This window comes from Microcaecilia unicolor, chromosome 10 (assembly GCF_901765095.1).
Source record: "Microcaecilia unicolor chromosome 10, aMicUni1.1, whole genome shotgun sequence".
NCBI classification, from domain to species: domain Eukaryota; kingdom Metazoa; phylum Chordata; class Amphibia; order Gymnophiona; family Siphonopidae; genus Microcaecilia; species Microcaecilia unicolor.
In genome coordinates, this window is record NC_044040.1 from 114097314 (window position 1) to 114115278 (window position 17965).

General features: G+C 44.2%; 1 protein-coding gene across 1 annotated transcript in view; it reads right to left on the reverse strand.

Annotated features, from left to right (window-relative positions):
• Positions 1-17965, reverse strand: part of PAK2 (p21 (RAC1) activated kinase 2) — a 745824-nt gene that overhangs the window by 207059 nt on the left and 520800 nt on the right. The window contains 1 exon segment of the mRNA XM_030216851.1: positions 12166-12362. Coding sequence (XP_030072711.1) covers positions 12166-12362 — 197 coding nt within the window.

Genomic DNA, 17965 nt, shown 5'->3' on the forward strand with positions numbered 1-17965 from the left:
CATGTCCCCTAGTCCTAGTATTTTTGGAAAGCGTGAACAGATGCTTCACATCCACCTGTTCCACTCCACTCATTATTTTATATACCTCTATCATGTCTTCCCTCAGCCGTCTTCTCCAAGCTGAAAAGCCCTAGCCTCCTTAGTCTTTCTTCATAGGGAAGTCGTCCCATCCACACTATCATTTTAGTCACCCTTCGCTGCACCTTTTCCAGTTCCACTATATCTTTCTTGAGATGCGGCGACCAGAATTGAACACAATACTCAAGGTGCGGTCGCACCATGGAGCGATATAACAGCATTATAACATCCTCACACCTGTTTTCCATACCTTTCCTAATAATACCCAACATTCTAGTCGCTTTCCTAGCCGCAGCAGCACACTGAGCAGAAGGTTTCAGCGTATTATCGATGACGACACCCAGATCCCTTTCTTGGTCCGTAACTCCTAACGTGGAACCTTGCATGAAGTAGCTATAATGCGGGTTCTTTTTTCCCACATGCATATAACACCAGCAGGGAGGCCAGGATCAAGTCCCTTTGAAATTTTATTTGGGAGGCAGTATGTGATCCCTCAGTTTGCCTCACTGGACAAGAGTCATGAGGAGGCTGAGGAATCACTGGTAACATATATGATGAAAATGTTAACTAACAAAGAGGTTTCTCTGTCTAATATCATTCCAGAACAGCCTGGAGATCCTGAACTTACTGAGCTCAGAAAGGTCCAAACAGGAGACTGGGTTCTAATCAAGGTCATCAAAAGGAAAAACTGGGCTTCACCCCGCTGGGAAGGTCTATACCAAGTACTTCTGAGTACCCCCTCAGCTGTAAAAATAGCTGAACGAAGTAACTCTGCAAGAAGGTAGTGGAACCAGGAGCTGAGATTAGGCAACCAGAGTAGACCAACTTCTCGCAAGGGTAAGCCCAGCTGCAAAGGGGAGGTGTTTCAATAGGAACCCTTGTCTCAAACCCGGTGAAGAAAAAAAACAACCCAAGCGGGAATTTAGGGTCGAAATGGAGACCTTAACATCTGATCCAGACGACTCACGTGAACAACTGACTGAGACAACAGTTTGGAGTCCCTTCGGAGGACTGGAAAGGAGGAGAGCAATTAGGACCTTGACTGACAGGCAGAGGACATTCAGGTTGGTCCTAGGAGCAATCTACTACTACTACTTAACATTTCTAGAGCGCTACTAGGGTTACGCAGCGCTGTACAATTTAACAAAGAGAGACAGTCCCTGCTCAAAGAGCTTACAATCTAATAGACAAGTCAACGGTTGGTCCGATAGGGGCAGTCAAATTGGGGCAGTCTGGATTCACTGAACGGTAAGGGTTAGGTGCCGAACGCAGCATTGAAGAGGTGGGCTTTAAGCAAAGACTTGAAGACGGGCAGGGAGGGGGCTTGGCGTAAGAGCTCAGGAAGGTTGTTCCAAGCATAGGGTGAGGCGAATCTATGGTATAGCCCTTATCATCCTCCTGCTCCAGGTCATAGACGCAGTTAAAAGGACATCAAATCCTGGAGACCAGAAAAGGAATAATTCCCAAGACCACTCCAACTGAATTCAGGGGGAATTCATTCGAGAAAGACGCCGAGTTGGTGCGGCTCGAGCACTACTTAAAGCAACAGAACCCACAGAATGGGGCACTTACGGGGCTTCCTGAACCCGCTAAGAACATTACCTTTTATGAGGGTCAGACCAGTACAGTGGAAATAGATTTCTGTGAGCTAACTCGCTGCGGAGGACGAGAGGCAGCTGTGAGACTTACATGGTCTGACAAGTATGTATGCTTCCTATCCACAAATACACCCGGAACCCGTCAATGCACTATATGGGACCTAGCTATTTGAAGCACGAGCTCCACCCCTTGGGAGTATTACCTACTAAAAACGCAAGATGATACTGAGATCCAAAACAGATTTTCCATTATAAAAAAGCAGTGTCCGAATGTACTGATGAGACAAACTGCAATAAACTACTAATTACTACTACTACTACTATTTAGCATTTCTATAGTGCTACAAGGCGTACGCAGCGCTGCACAAACATAGAAGAAAGACAGTCCCTGCTCAAAGAGATTACAATCTAATAGACAAAAATAAAGTAAGCAAATCAAATCAATTAATGTGTACAGGAAGGAGGAGAGGAGGGTAGGTGGAGACGAGTGGTTACAAGTGGTTATGAGTCAAAAGCAATGTTAAAGAGGTGGGCTTTCAGTCTAGATTTAAAGGTGGCCAAGAATGGGGCAAGATGTATGGGCTTCAGGATGTTTATTCCAGGCGTAGGGTGCAGTGAGACAGAAGGCACGAAGTCTGGAGTTGGCAGTAGTGGAGAAGGGAACAGATAAGAAGGATTTATCCATGGAGCGGAGTACAGGGAAGGGGTGTAGGGAAGGACGAGTGTGGAGAGATACTGGGGAGCAGCAGAGTGAGTACATTTATAGGTTAGTAGAAGAAGTTTAAACAGGATGCAAAAACGGATAGGGAGCCAGTGAAGTGACTTGAGGAGAGGGGTAGTATGAGTAAAGCGACCCTGGCGGAAGACGAGACGGGCAGCAGAGTTTTGAACCGACTGGAGAGGTGACTAAGTGGGAGGCCAGCAAGAAGCAGATTGCAGTAGTCTAAACGAGAGGTGACAAGGGTGTGGATGAGGGTTTTGGTAAGAGTGCTCGGAAAGAAAGGGGCGGATTTTACGGATGTTGCAAAGAAAGAAACGACAGGTCTGGGTGATCTGCTGAATATGAGCAGAGAAGGAGAGCGAAGAGTCAAAGATGACCCCAAGGTTTCGAGCTGAGGAGACAGGGAGAATGAGAGAGCCATCAACAGAAATAGAAAACGGGGGGAGTGGGGGGGTGGGTTTGGGGGGGAAAATGAGAAGCTAGGTTTTGGTCATGTTTAATTTCAGGTGGCGTTGAGACATCCAGACAGCAATGTCAGACAAGCACGCTGAAACTTTGGTTTGGATGCAAGGTAAGATATCAGGGGTAGAAAGGTAGATTTGGGAGTCATCAGCATAGAGATGGTAGGAAAAGCCATGGGATGAGATTAATGAACCAAGGGAAGAAGTGTAGATAGAAAAGAGGAGGGGACCAAGAACAGAACCCTGAGGTACGCCGACAGGCAGAGGGATAGAAGTAGAAGAGGATCTACCAGAGTGAACACTAAAGGTGCGGAGGGAGAGGTAGGAAGAGAACCAGGAAAGGACAGAGCCCTGGAATCCAAGTGAGGACAGGGTATCGAGGAGTATGCTGTGATCGACAGTGTCAAAAGCAGCGGAAAGATCAAGAAGAATGAGGATGGAATAGAGACCTCTGGATTTAGCCAGTAATAGGTCATTGGAGACTTTAGTAAGCACAGTTTCGGTTGAGTGGAGAGGGCGAAAACCAGATTGTAGTGGGTCAAGAATAGCATGTGAGGAGAGAAAATCCAGGCAGCGGTGGTGAACAGCACGCTCAAGTAATTTGGAGAGAAAAGGGAGGAGGGAGATGGGTCAGTAATTAGAGAGACAAGTAGGGTCGAGTGAAGGCTTCTTAAGGAGAGGTGTGACCACAGCATGTTTAAAGGCAGTAGGGACAGTTGCAGTGGAAAGTGAGAGGCTGAGAATGTGACAGATAAAAGGAATAAGAGCAGGAGAGATGGCATTAAGGTGGGTGGGAATGGGATCAGAGGAACAGGTGGTACATTTTGAGGAAGAAAGGAGAAGTGTAGTTTCCTCTATAGTAACTTCAGGAAAGGAGGAAAGGGAATGAGGGGAAGGAAAGGAAATGAGGGGAACGGACTAGTGGAGGGAGAGGTGGCGAGGTAGAGAACGCAAGGTTTATCTTTTGAACACCCTGGAAAGTAGATGAATGTTTACATGCTGTGGGACCATATGTCTCCGGGACTGATCCTATTGGACACTTCTTTATCCAAATATTGGAGAAAAATATTTCTCGAGAAGACTTTGAACGTTCCCTGCCTAAAGTGATCAGATTTGAAAATCTGACCATTGAAGAAAAATTAGAACTTGAAACAGGTTACCAGGAAAAAAACGAATGGATGGCATGAGTAATCTATACTACTAGGAAAATAAACAAGCCTGACTGTGTGGCGTGTGCCAAGGCAAGACCTTCCTTGGGGACCATACCCTTCAGATTGAGTCCTGATGATCCTGAGGGATTACAGTGCATGATCCAGCTATATAACAGCAGTTACCGACCCAGTGGAACCTGCCTTATAATGTCACACCTCTTCCCCCCAACTAAAGGAAGAATTAGACCACCAACGGTGACATCATACCCAGGTAACTACACTTGCTTTTCTATAGAAGGACGAGGAAAGTGACAGAATCTGAAGCCACTACCAGACTTATATTGCAATCATCGGGTCAACTTGACGGGAAAACAGAACCATAATACCATCTTGATTGGTTCCAGATCAAGACCAAGGAAAAGCTGATGTCTGGTGGATGTGTGGGGATCTCCATCTTAGACCCCATCTCCCACAAATGTGGCACAGAGAGTGTGCATTAATACAAGTTGTCATGCCGTTTTATGTGTTACCCACAGGAACACTGGAACTGCCAAAATCAATTCCACACAGAATGAAGAGGGCAGTTACACCTGGCGGATCATTTGACCCACATGTGTATGTGGATGACATTGGGGTGCCTTGAGGGGTACCCAATGAGTTCAAGGCAAGGAATCAGGTTACTGCTGGATTTGAATCCTTCCCTTCTGGTGGGTAACAATTAATAAAAATGTGGATTGCATCAACTACATCTATTACAACCAACAGAGGTTTGTTAATTACACTCGAGATGCTGTAAAAGGAATTGCTGAGCAGCTGGATGCCACTTCAATGATGGCATGGCAGAATCGACTGGCACTGGACATGCCACTGGCGGAGAAAGGCGGAGTTTGCCAGATGTTTGGAGAGTTTTGTTGTACATATATCCCGAACAATACAGCTCCCGATGGGAGTATTGCCAAGGCATTGGCTGGACTGGCAGCCTTATCAAAAGAACTGGCGGAGAATTCAGGCTTTAATGACCCATTTGCCAAATGGATGGAAGATTGGGTTTGAAAATTGGAGTGGCCTGATTACTTCAGTATTGACCTCTGTTGCTGTGGCTGCAGCCATATTGGTAACATGCGGATGCTGCTGCATTCCATGTATTCGCGGCCTACTCCAAAGACTAATTGATGCGACCCTAACTAAAATTATGTATCAGAATGAAGAGCATGATGATGAAGACGACGATAGCCGGGCTTCCTCTTGAGAGTACATAGCTTCCATTGGTGTATAATAATCTCAAGACTACATGAATTTCCAGGATTAAAAGAAAGAATCTTGGACAGGAATCTATCTTAGAGACTTGAGTAAAATATGTAACAATGATAAACAGGAGGGAAATGTAGCGAAAATGTTTTGCTAATATAGGGTTAATCATTTTTTTATTTATATGGAGTCTTTATTGAAAAAATGAGAATGCAATGAACAAAGGATACTGCATAATATGATAACAAGACACAATTATACAAGAAAATACAGTCCCAATGACTCCAACATCACCTCACATGAAGATACCTTTCAACATTTTAACTAGAATATTATTTCCAATTTTATCAAAAACTCAAACATGGACTCCAAGTTTATGAATTGTTTTATGAAATAAACGTTTCCCCCTCTCCACCCCCCATCCCTATCCACTTACAAAACACTCCCTCCTCTACCCCCTCCCCCTTTAGCATTTACAATGTTTTAGAAAGGGCTCCCATATTGCTTCCCACTTCGCCTCCATATGACCTCGCACAGCCCGAAGTCTCTCCATTTCACATATGAACCATAGTTTGTTTAACCATCGTGTCAAAGGAGGGACTTTCGTAGATTTCCAATAGGCAGCAAGCACAACTCTCGCCGCCACCATTGCCTGCCTGGTCAATAAGGCCTGAGACTGAGTCAATCCCGGTGGTTTTTTTTGCGAATATGAAAAACTCTGGAGACCACTTAATAGGCCTTTTAAACCAAGTCTGCAATCTGTAATGTATTGCTTTCCAGTAGGCCCTAATTTTAAAGCAAGACCACCAAATGTGGCCCATCGTGCCCTTTTGACCACAGCCACGCCAGCACAGTGGTGAAACTCCAGGAAACATATGGTGTAGTCTAGCCGGAATTAAATACCACCGGTAAAGTACTTTAATTACATTCTCCTGAAACAGGACTGAAATGAAAATCTTGAACCAATTATTCTCAAAAAAACCCCAATCCCCCTCCTCAATAGTCACCCCCAGTCCCTGCTACCACCGCTCCCTATGTACTTGATTAGGACCCAATTGCTCATGCATAAAGGAATACAAATATGTAATAAGACCCCTAGTGGTTTTGGAGTCCTCACATAGATCCTCAAGGAATGTATTGTCTCGCACTATACATAGTAACATAGTAGATGACGGCAGAAAAAGACCTGCACGGTCCATCCAGTCTGCCCAACAAGATAACTCATATTTGCTGCTTTTTGTGTAAACCCTACTTTGATTTGTACCTGTGCTCTTCAGGGCACAGACCGTATAAGTCTGCCCAGCACTATCCCCGCCTCCCAACCACCAGCCCCTTCTCCCAACCACCGGCTCTGGCACAGACCGTATAAGTCTGCCCAGCACTATCCTCACCTCTCAACCACCGGCTGTGGCACAGACCATACAAGTCTGTCCAGCACTATCCCTGCCTCCCAACCACCAGTCCCGCTTGCCACCACCGGCTCTGGCACAGACCGTATAAGTCTGCCCAGCACTATCCCCGCCTCCCAACCACCAACTCCGCCTCCCGATCTTGACTAAGCTCCTGAGGATCCATTCCTTCGGCAAAGGATTCCTTTATGCTTATCCCACGCATGTTTGAATTCCGTTCCCGTTTTCATTTCCACCACCTCCCGCGGGAGGGCATTCCAAGCATCCACTACTCTCTCCGTGAAAAAATACTTCCTGACATTTTTCTTGAGTCTGACCCCCTTCAATCTCATTTCATGTCCTCTTGCTCTACCATCTTCCCATCTCCGGAAAAGGTTCGTTTGCGGATTAATACCTTTCAAATATTTGAACGTCTGTATCATATCACCCCTGTTTCTCCTTTCCTCCAGAGTATACATGTTTAGTTCAGCAAGTCTCTCCTCATACGTCCTGTAACGCAAATCCCATACCATTCTCGTAGCTTTTCTTTGCACCGCTTCAATTCTTTTTACATCCTTAACAAGATACGGCCTCCAAAACTGAACACAATACTCCAGGTGGGGCCTCACCAACGACTTATACAGGGGCATCAACACCCCCTTTCTTCTGCTGATCACACCTCTCTCTATACAGCCTAACAACCTTCTAGCTACGGCCACTGCCTTGTCACACTGTTTCGTCGCTTTCAAATCCTCAGATACTATCACCCCAAGATCCCTCTCTCCGCCCGTACCTATCATGGATTGGATCTCCCTTGAGCTAAGAAAATGTCTCAATTGAAAATAAGCAAACAACTCACTGGGTAAGATAGGATATTGTTGTTGAAGAGAATCAAACGAAAGCAAACAACCATCATCAAATACCTGACCCCACGTTACGAGACAGGGTTAATTATTTTTACAGTTTCTAAATAAATGTAGATTCTCTGACCTTGTGCATTACAAGTAGAACTAAATGTTCTTAGATACTAACAGTCTAGAATTGTAGCACGTTTAAAATGTAATTGTGATGACAGACACACAGACACTATGTCTCCGTTGTGAAGCTGCATGTAGGCATTGTAATGGAAAGATTTGTAAGAGCGGGGGGGTCGGGGGGCAGACAACCTCCTGACTGATGTCAGATTTTTGTCTCTCTTGCAAGAATAAAGCTGTTTGTCTTTTAAGCCTGTTTGGTGTCTTGGGATTCGTGAGGATATTAATTAAATTTTCTTAACATTCCTGCGTTCTAAAATGGAATGCAATCATATAAATAGAGAAAATAATGGCAGATAAAGACTATACGGCCTATCCAGTCTGCCCATCTATGCCACATATTACGCCTTACAATTGCTTCCATGCCTTCAGAAATCCTTTGTACTTGTCTCATACTTTCTTGAATCCAGATATTGTCTTCATCTCTGCCACCTTCACTGGGAGGCTGTTCCATGCATTCACCACGATTTCCGTAAAGAATATTTCCTTAGATTACTCCTGAGTCTACCCCTTATCAACTTCATCTTATGATCCCTGGTTTCAGAGCTCAAATGAAAAATGCCTGCATCCCATGTAATTAAACTATAGAAATATTTAAATGTCTCTAATCTTCCCTTTTCCTCTTCAGAGCTTAAATGACTTTAGGGGGAAGCTGATCTCTTCCCAGTGGCAACAATCTTAGTAGCTGGACCCCAGAAGAGCTCATTTGAGGCAGAGGCCTAGCCACCGGATAAGTGCGGGATTTACTTTCCTTTTGTCCAAGTAATATTTAAAAAACAAAGAATATACCAAGCTCAGATTAGGCATTTGCCATCTTACTTCTCCATCCACCCCAAGAAACCACTTTGAGAGAGCTCTGAACACTGTGAAAGAGGAGGTAGAAAATGCCTTCCTTGAAGTTCAGAGTCACAGGCAGATAACAGAGAAACATCAGAACCTGAGATAAATGAGAGTCTCTGATCAGGAGTAATGCCCATGGATTGAGATGGCGTTATACTCTGTTGTTATTGGACAAAAGACAGATCTTTACAGTAGTCCTTGACAATTTCATTGAAGGTCTTCTGTAGGAATGGGTGCTCATGCAAAGGCAGCAAAACAGGTAGAGAAGATTCAGTGCTTACAACAGTAACAAGGACTGGTGTGAAAGCCAACTCTAATTGTGCAAGAGATGCCCGTGTGAACAATAGAGAGCAAGGTGATATTTAAATTGGTGCACAGTGGTTCTTGCACTCAAGCAACAGTGGCACATAGTGCTGTATTGTCTGTGCTGAGAGGCCAACATATTTGTGGAGCAAGATGTAGGTCACTGCTACTGTCAGGTCAGAACCCCTTTGACGAAGCAGATAATGCAGGAGATTGATGCACAGGTCTGCGCTTAAAGACAGCACTGAGGTGCCTGATCTTTTCCAGCACTTTTAATGGGACCTTGGATATTGCATTCAAATCAGGCCTGTACAAATGTGCTGAAAAAACTGTGCTATAGGTCTCAAAGCCTCTGAGGAGGTTCACACATCTTGGAGGATCCTTGATGCTGCTCCTTTGTGGTTGGACTTTGCAAGGTGCTGCATAGGAGGCAGAAGCAACACGTATGAAAGAAGACTTAATAGAGCACGCAGAGTTAATTTTAGCACAGGCAACATTCTCCTCTCTTCCCTTCAGGTGTCCTTTCTGCTTCATAGTGCTAATTCAGTTATGGTAGAAAACTTACTTATATTACTTTATATATATATATATATATATATATATATATATATATATATATACAGTGGGGGAAATAAGTATTTGATCCCTTGCTGATTTTGTAAGTTTGCCCACTGACAAAGACATGAGCAGCCCATAATTGAAGGGTAGGTTATTGGTAACAGTGAGAGATAGCACATCACAAATTAAATCCGGAAAATCACATTGTGGAAAGTATATGAATTTATTTGCATTCTGCAGAGGGAAATAAGTATTTAATCCCTCTGGCAAACAAGACCTAATACTTGGTGGCAAAACCCTTGTTGGCAAGCACAGCGGTCAGACGTCTTCTGTAGTTGATGATGAGGTTTGCACACATGTCAGGAGGAATATTGGTCCACTCCTCTTTGCAGATCATCTCTAAATCATTAAGAGTTCTGGGCTGTCGCTTGGCAACTCGCAGCTTCAGCTCCCTCCATAAGTTTTCAATGGGATTAAGGTCTGGTGACTGGCTAGGCCACTCCATGACCCTAATGTGCTTCTTCCTGAGCCACTCCTTTGTTGCCTTGGCTGTATGTTTTGGGTCATTGTCGTGCTGGAAGACCCAGCCACGACCCATTTTTAAGGCCCTGGCGGAGGGAAGGAGGTTGTCACTCAGAATTGTACGGTACATGGCCCCATCCATTCTCCCATTGATGCGGTGAAGTAGTCCTGTGCCCTTAGCAGAGAAACACCCCCAAAACATAACATTTCCACCTCCATGCTTGACAGTGGGGACGGTGTTCTTTGGGTCATAGGCAGCATTTCTCTTCCTCCAAACACGGCGAGTTGAGTTCATGCCAAAGAGCTCAATTTTTGTCTCATCTGACCACAGCACCTTCTCCCAATCACTCTCGGCATCATCCAGGTGTTCACTGGCAAACTTCAGACGGGCCGTCACATGTGCCTTCCGGAGCAGGGGGACCTTGCGGGCACTGCAGGATTGCAATCCGTTATGTCGTAATGTGTTACCAATGGTTTTCGTGGTGACAGTGGTCCCAGCTGCCTTGAGATCATTGACAAGTTCCCCCCTTGTAGTTGTAGGCTGATTTCTAACCTTCCTCATGATCAAGGATACCCCACGAGGTGAGATTTTGCGTGGAGCCCCAGATCTTTGTCGATTGACAGTCATTTTGTACTTCTTCCATTTTCTTACTATGGCACCAACAGTTGTCTCCTTCTCGCCCAGCGTCTTACTGATGGTTTTGTAGCCCATTCCAGCCTTGTGCAGGTGTATGATCTTGTCCCTGACATCCTTAGACAGCTCCTTGCTCTTGGCCATTTTGTAGAGGTTAGAGTCTGACTGATTCACTGAGTCTGTGGACAGGTGTCTTTCATACAGGTGACCATTGCCGACAGCTGTCTGTCATGCAGGTAACGAGTTGATTTGGAGCATCTACCTGGTCTGTAGGGGCCAGATCTCTTACTGGTTGGTGGGGGATCAAATACTTATTTCCCTCTGCAGAATGCAAATAAATTCATATACTTTCCACAATGTGATTTTCTGGATTTAATTTGTGATGTGCTATCTCTCACTGTTACCAATAACCTACCCTTCAATTATGGGCTGCTCATGTCTTTGTCAGTGGGCAAACTTACAAAATCAGCAAGGGATCAAATACTTATTTCCCCCACTGTGTATATATATATATATATATATATATATATATATAAAAGTAAGTTTCCTACCATAACTGAATTAGCACTATGGTAATAGAGGGCATCTAAGGAGTTCTAAAAATCTCTCTCTCAATTGAAGTCTGTTTCTTTTACCTTCCAAGGCACAAACATATGGAACAATCTACCTACAACAGTTCGCTTAACTACTCCTTACAGTTTTTTGAAAGGTCTTAAAACTTATTTGTTCACTTCTTAATGTTATGTTTTATAAAAATGACTTAGATGGATTTTCTTTTATTAAGATTAAATTAATTTTAATGTAATTCTATCCGGTTGGGATATCTCTTTGCTCTGTGATCCGCTTTGAATCACAAGTTAAAAGCAGAATAGAATAGAATAGTGATTATGAAAACCATTCAGGCAGTTCTTTATGGCTCACAGAGACATCCTGTCAAATGCATGTAGTCAGCTTGATTATTTTCTCAGCACAGTCATACCAGGTATCTTGAATTGATATCAAAATTCTGATTCTTTCATTCACACTGAGGGCATGGCCAGGATCTCAATCTAGTTTATGACATTGTCCACAGGGAGAAAAATTAAAGCAAATCTGTTTTTTCAGATGACACAAAACAAAGTCGGAAACAAGGCAAGATGCAGAATTATATTTTTCCTGCATCCATTCAGCAAATGGAAAAAACAAACCTGAGGGGCCAAGAAAACTGCTGCATACAGGAAGGGCCACACACTCTCAGACCTTTTCATTCAGTTCTGAGCTCTGGGAGAGTTGTTCAGTCAGTCCCATCACTCACTTGTATGCCTGTCAGTCCTGTTTGTCCATGGAACACAGATGTTCTCTGAAAACAGCAGTTCACTTGTCACACAGGTTCCTTTCTATCCACTGTGGTCACCAGATGAATTTTTTTGTGTCAGTTGCCCCACAGTGTTTTTTTTCAATGGAAAGTGAAAGAACCTGTGTGACTTCATGAACCTATTTGTCTTCTGAGAAATTCAGTTTTGCTAAATGACAAAAAAGTATTTCAGAATAAGCGTCTCAACATTTCTGCTTAGATAAAGAATTTTCAAAATCCTTATTCCATGATTTACATTGACTTGTGAAATGGTTTGCAAACCAATCACAGCTTACCCTTAGGGGATTCTCATTAAGATACGGCGGTTCTCCTTCCACCATCTCTATTGCCATGATGCCAAGAGACCAAATGTCTACTTTAGGACCATAAGCCTTCCGTGTGACTACTTCAGGAGCCATCCAGTATGGGGTGCCCACCATGGTGCTACGCTTGCTTTGCTCTGGAGTGATCTGAGCACAGAAACCAAAGTCCGCTGCAGAACAAGACACAGACAGAAGAATCAGTAAAAGGGAGGTGGTATCACATTAAACTCTATTTGTATAGCATACACCCCAAGGCCACATCTCTTTAGTTACTACAGATCTACCTCCAACTCCTTTTCATTTATATCAAAATAATTAGCCACTGTGGGGTACACTTTTAAAGACTTAGGTACCTTTTGTATGGGCAAAAGTAGAATTTACCCACTGAAACCAATTGTATCCCGATAAATGTATTTTTAGAAGCCTGAAAGCATGCATAATGAACATACTTTCAGTTTCACAGAAAAGCATTTCTGGAGTGTTTTGGACTTTTTGAAAGCTACACATGTACACTGAATTTTCAACTAATGGGCGTACTTTATACTATTGTACAACTGGTATGCATACGCATTTAGCCATATTAACAACCTAATATCCAAACACATTGTGAACAAGTGTCTTATGTTGGAAATTTTGCTTCTTTTTGAAAGAATTTACATACTTTTGCAATTAAGTATCCTATGGTCAACTATGAAGAGCAAATATAAAATCAGTTTCAGAGCACTGATGATCATACTTTACACATACAAAAACAGAAATCACATGTGTAGCAAAACAATGGAGAAATAAAAGAACAGAAAAGAGATACTGATATATGCTTCTGGTGCTAGAAGGCAAGTAGGCATCTGTCATACACCACCAAGCATTGCAGGAAGGAACAGCAGCACCTACCATGTCATTCCAGTAGCAAAGGAGAAGCTAGTATCTATTGTATGCCACTCAAAAGGTGGCAGCATCTGTTATACATATTCAGTGGCAAAACTGGACAGCAGTTTAGCCGTTGATGTTTCAGCATTGGTATTTCTGTGCCGCTGTCATGGAACAAAACTGTTAGATGCAATAATTTTGGATGTGCTGAAATTTTGGACAGACAAAATTATTACTTCTCTTACAGAAATGCCCCCATACACCTGCCGGTGCCGAAACAGCAACCATTTTCAATGGGGTGGGGGTGGGTCATCTCTCCCCACCATACATGCACCTGTGCTCTTGCGCCTCTTATCTCCTCCTGATTTGTGTTCTCTTAGGAACAGTGTGTGGTGGTTGGGGGGGGGGGGGGGGGGGGGGGGGGGGAGGGAGAAGGAAGGTGGGGCTGGCTGGTTCCCTCTCCACTCCACTGCCTTTCACTATTCACCTCTGGTTCTTGACAGCGGGGCTTGTAGCTGTGCAGCTGGGGTGGTTTTTGCGAGCAGCCAGGAGTCCTTGAGCACAAGAAAAATGTGGCCTGCCACAGGCAGTGCCTGTCAGGGAGGGCAGAATAGGCTTCCTAAAGAACTGTATTCTCTCACATGTACCGCCTGGAGAAATTCACATTTCCCTTCTACTCAAGGACCTCCGGCTGCTCCCGAGAACCACCCCAGCTGCTCAACAGTGAGCTGCTATGGGCCGTCCTCCTGAAATCAGAGGTTAGTGGTGAGAGGTAGCAGGTGGCATTGGGCTCTCACAGAGGAGTAATAATTTCGGCCGTAGCCAAAATTATTGCGATCAAGAGTTCTGCTTTGTGACAATGGTGCAGAAATGCCGGCGCGAAACAGCAAAGACGAAAGCTCACATATTCTATCTACTGTACCAGCTCTTAAAGGGTGAAAGCACCTATCTGTAGTTTTTAATAGGTTATTCAAATACCAGAGGTTAGTATCTTAAATATGGGTATCATAAACTATGCTAGAAATTTAGAACAGGAACATAACTCATTGATCAATTGCTCATGTACTATTTTTAGGTTAGACTAATTTTGATACAATGCTCTTCATTGACACGCAAACCAGAGAAGTTTACAAAAATAACAATCCATAATAAAAGAAAGTAAAGCGAAGATACTTACCTGTAGCAGGTATTCTCCGAGACCAGCAGGCTTCTTATTCTCACAAGTGGGTAGACGCCATCCCGCTTCACCCGGTTCGTCAAATATGCCATAGAAAAATTGAGAGCTTTTTGGAGCGCCCGCGTGTGCCTTCCCACCTGCAGCGCGAACGTGCTAGCTCAGTTTAATAAAAAAGCAAAAATGCCAAATAAAAACATAAAAAGGACAATTCCAAGGGGAGGTGGGCGGGATTGTGAGAATAAGAAGCCCGCTGTCCTTGGAGAATACCTGCTATAGGTAGGTATCTTTGCTTTCTCCGAGAACAAGCAGGCTTGCTTCTTCTCACAAGTGGGGAATCCCTAGCATCAGGGCTCACCCAAAACAACAAATATTGGTCAATTAGGCCTCGCAACGGAGAAGACTTAACGCAGATTAACCTGAAACTATATACAAATAGATGAAAGTGCAGCCTGGAACAGAATAAAACGGGCCTAGGAGGGTAGAGTTGGATTCTAGACCCCAAACAGATTCTGCAAAACTGACTGTCACACCAGATGGCAAACCTCCTCCATTTAAACGAATAACACCTCTTAGTGGAATCTTTCCTGCAAGCCAGCAAGACTCGAGACACCCCCTCCGAAAAACCCAAGGAAGCAAATTCTAGGCTCTCAACATCCAGGCCATGAAAGCCAGAGACTAGAGGTTGGGATGTAGAAGCGATCCCTCGTTCTGTGTGATAAGGGTCAGAAAACTCTCCAATATCCACAGTTCTTCGGAGGACAAGAAGAAGAGGGTACCATATCTGCCACTGCCTGTATGACGCAATCAGAATTGTGGTTCCGCGGTCTTGTTGAGTTTCAACAAAAATCCTTCCCGCTAGTGGTACAGGAGGATACCCAATGTAGAAGGAAGGCATCTGACGCTAGTCTGTCGTGGGCCTGAAACCTGGAACAGAACTGAGGGACTTTGTGGTTGAACTGAGTGGCAAAAAGATCCACAGAGGGGGGTGCCTCATGCTCGGAAGATCTTGTGGGCTACTCCCATATTTAGAGACCACTCAAGTGGTTGCATTATCCTGCTCAGCCTGTCAACCAGGTCGTTGTTCACGCCTGCCAGATAAGTGGCTTGGAGAAACATGACATGCAGGCGAGCCCAATGCCACATCCGGACGGCTTCCTGACACAGAGGGCGAGATCCGGTGCCCCCCTGCAACCTGATTGTCTGTTTGAATTAGAAAAATCTGGTGGGACAGCCGATTTCTGAAAGCCTTTAGAGCGTTCCAGATCGCTCGAAGCTCCAGGAGATTGATCTGAAGATTCGTTTCCTGGAAGGATCAAGCTCCTTGAGTGTGAATTCCATCTACATGAGCTCCCCATCCTGGGAGAGATGCATCTGTAGTCAGCACCTTTTGCGGCTAAGGAATTTGGAATGGAAGTCCCAAGGTCAAACTGGACCAAACTGTCCACCATTGAAGACAGCGTACAAGCTCCAGGGACACTTGAATGGCATCCAATAGACTCCCCGTGGCTTGGTACCACTGAGAAGCTAGGGTCCACTGAGCAGATATCATGTGAAGGCGTGCCATTGGTGTAACGTACACTGTGTAAGCCATGTATGGCCCAACAATCTCAACATCTGTTGAGCTGTGACCTACTGCTACGTCTAAATCTTGGATGCTAGGGAAACAAGATTGTCTGTCCGCGTCTCCGGGAGGTGGGCTCGAACAGTCCTCGTGTCTAGCAGGGCTCCTATGAACTCCAATTGTTGAACAGGATGGAGATGGGACTTGGGGTAGTTTATAATGAACCATAGTAGCTCCAGCACCCGAATAGTCATCCACATGGACTGCTGAGCACTGTTCTCCGAGGTGCTCTTCACCAGCCAATCATCAAGATAAGGAAACACATGAACGCCCAAGTCTGCGTAGTGATGCTGTGACTACTGATAGACACTTGGTAAAGACCCTGCAAGTGACGCGAGGCCAAAAGGCAACACACAGTACTGAAAGTGATGTGTTCCCAGCAGAAATCGAAGATACTACCGGTAGGCTGGAAGTATCAGGATGTGAGTATATGCATCATTGAAGTCCAGAGAGCATAGCCAATCCTTTTCCTGAATCATGGGAAGAACCTAGGGAAACCATCCTGAAGTTTTCTTGGAATAGGAATTTGTTCAGGGCCCTTAGCATTAGGATGGGACACATCCCCCCTGTCTTTTTCTGCACAAGGGAGTACCTGGAATAGAATCCCCGCCCTTCTTCCCCTGGTGGAACGGGTTTGACTGCATTGGCCTTTAGAAGGGCAGAGAGTTCCTCTGCAAGTACCTGCTTGTGCTGAGAGCTGAAAGAATTAGCTCTCGGTGGACAATTTGGAGGTTTGGAAAGCAAACTGAGGGTGTATCCAAGACAAACTATTTGAAAAACCCACCGGTCGGAGGTTATGAGAGGCCACCTATAGGGAAAAAACTTTAACCTCCCCCCCAAAATGGATTTAGTGAAGGGAAATCTTGCTTCACCAACCCATTACATTTCCTTGAAGGGGTGAACGAACATGTGGCTAAAGGTGAGCCGGTTGATATTGTGTATCTGGATTTTCAAAAGGCGTTTAACAAAGTACCTCATGAAAGACTCCAGAGGAAATTGGAGAGTCATGGGTTAGGAGGTAGTGTCCTACTGTGGATTAAAAACTGGTTAAAAGATAGAAAACAAAGAGTAGGGTTAAATGGTCAGTATTCTCAATGGAGAAGGGTAGATAGTGGGGTTCCCCAGGGGTTTCTGCTGGGACTGCTGCTTTTTAACATATTTATAAATGATCTAGAGATGTGAGTAACAGACGACACAAAGTTATTCAAAGTTGTTAAATCGCAAGAAGATTTTGAGAAATTACAAGAAGACCGTACGAGACTGGGAGACTGGGCGTCTATTATGGCAGATGACATTTAATGTGAGCAAGTGCAAAGTGATGCATGTGGGAAAGAGGAACCCGAATTATAGCTACATAATACAAGGTTCTACGTTAGGAGTCACCGACCAAAAAAGGGATGTAGGCGTTGTCGTTGATGATACGTTGAAACCCTCTGCTCAGTGTGCTGCAGCTGCTAAGAAAGCAAATACAATGTTATTAGGAAAGTAATGGAAAACAAAAATGAGGACATTATAAGGCCTTTGTATCAGTCCATGGTAAGACCACACCTCGAATATTGTGTTCAATTCTGGTTGTCTCATCTGAAAAAAGATATAGTGGAATTAGAAAAGGTACAGAGAAGGGTGACGAAAATGATAAAGGAGATGGGATGACTTCCCTATGAGGAAAGGCTTAAGTGGCTAAGGTTCTTCACCTTGGAGAAAAGATGGCTGAGGGGATATATGATAGAGGTCTATAAAATAATGAGTGGAGTGGAATGGGTAGACATGAATCATTTGTTTACTCTTCCCAAAAATACTAGGACTAGGAGGAATGTGATGAAACTAAACAAATAGTAAATTTAAAACGAATCAGAAAAAATTGTTCTTCACTCAACATGTAATTAAACTCTGGAATTCGTTGCCAGAGAATGTGGTAAAGGTGGTTAGCTTAGCGGGATTAAAAAAAGGTTTGGATGGCTTCCTAAAGGAAAAGTCCATAGACCATTATTAAAATGACTTGGGGAAAATCCACTGTTTATTTCTGGGATAAGCAGCATAAAATGTATTGAGCTTTTTTGGGATCTTGCCAGGTATTTGTGACCTGGATTGGCCACTGTTGGAAACAG